Source organism: Seriola lalandi, unplaced genomic scaffold, assembly GCF_002814215.2.
Source record: "Seriola lalandi dorsalis isolate HSWRI2012SDOR001 ecotype SW California unplaced genomic scaffold, Sedor1 jcf7180002054392, whole genome shotgun sequence".
NCBI classification, from domain to species: domain Eukaryota; kingdom Metazoa; phylum Chordata; class Actinopteri; order Carangiformes; family Carangidae; genus Seriola; species Seriola lalandi.
Window position 1 is genome coordinate 2240 of NW_019524945.1, and position 534 is coordinate 2773.

At 45.9% G+C, this 534-nt stretch overlaps 1 protein-coding gene across 1 annotated transcript in view; it reads left to right on the top strand.

Annotated features, from left to right (window-relative positions):
- The window catches only part of LOC147818934 (uncharacterized), a gene marked incomplete at its 5' end in the record, with an annotated part of 8559 nt that overhangs the window by 1620 nt on the left and 6405 nt on the right, over positions 1-534 (top strand). The window contains one exon of the mRNA XM_087174896.1: positions 153-276. Within this exon, the coding sequence (XP_087031022.1) occupies positions 153-276 (124 nt within the window). The remainder of the gene's footprint in view (positions 1-152; positions 277-534) is intronic.

The window sequence follows — 534 nt, forward strand, 5'->3', positions numbered from 1 at the left end:
AGCTCGCTGGTGACTCAAGGTAAGGATGTCTTATATTTGTCAACAATTAATACAATCAACAATTTGTAAACATTATCAAACCCACCATCATTTATATGTAGGCACACTGAACACTTATCTAATACTCTTCTTCTCCTTCTTCTCTTATGTAGTGTTGAGTCTCCAGATGAGGGTCCCAGCCATGGTACCCGTGGCGCTGCCGACAGGCCGGTCGGTACCTCGTACGTGCAGATGGATGTCCAGGCAGCATTCGACAAACTGCTGGAAACGCACCCGGTGACTCTGGACGGGGACTGAGCACAGGAAGGTGTCACCCGACCACCAGCGGCAGCTGTACGAGCGCTGGCTGAAGGCGCAGATGAAACTGCGCGTGCAGCATGTTCTCTGTAAGTATTTTCTCAATGTTTAACATTACCATTTTTTTCAAGGATCAATGCTATGTACATGATTCAAAGTTGTCAATGATATTTTTCTTGACTAACAAAACCTTTTAATTTTTTTCTCCACAGCCTACTTCTGCCGACGTCTCCCGAC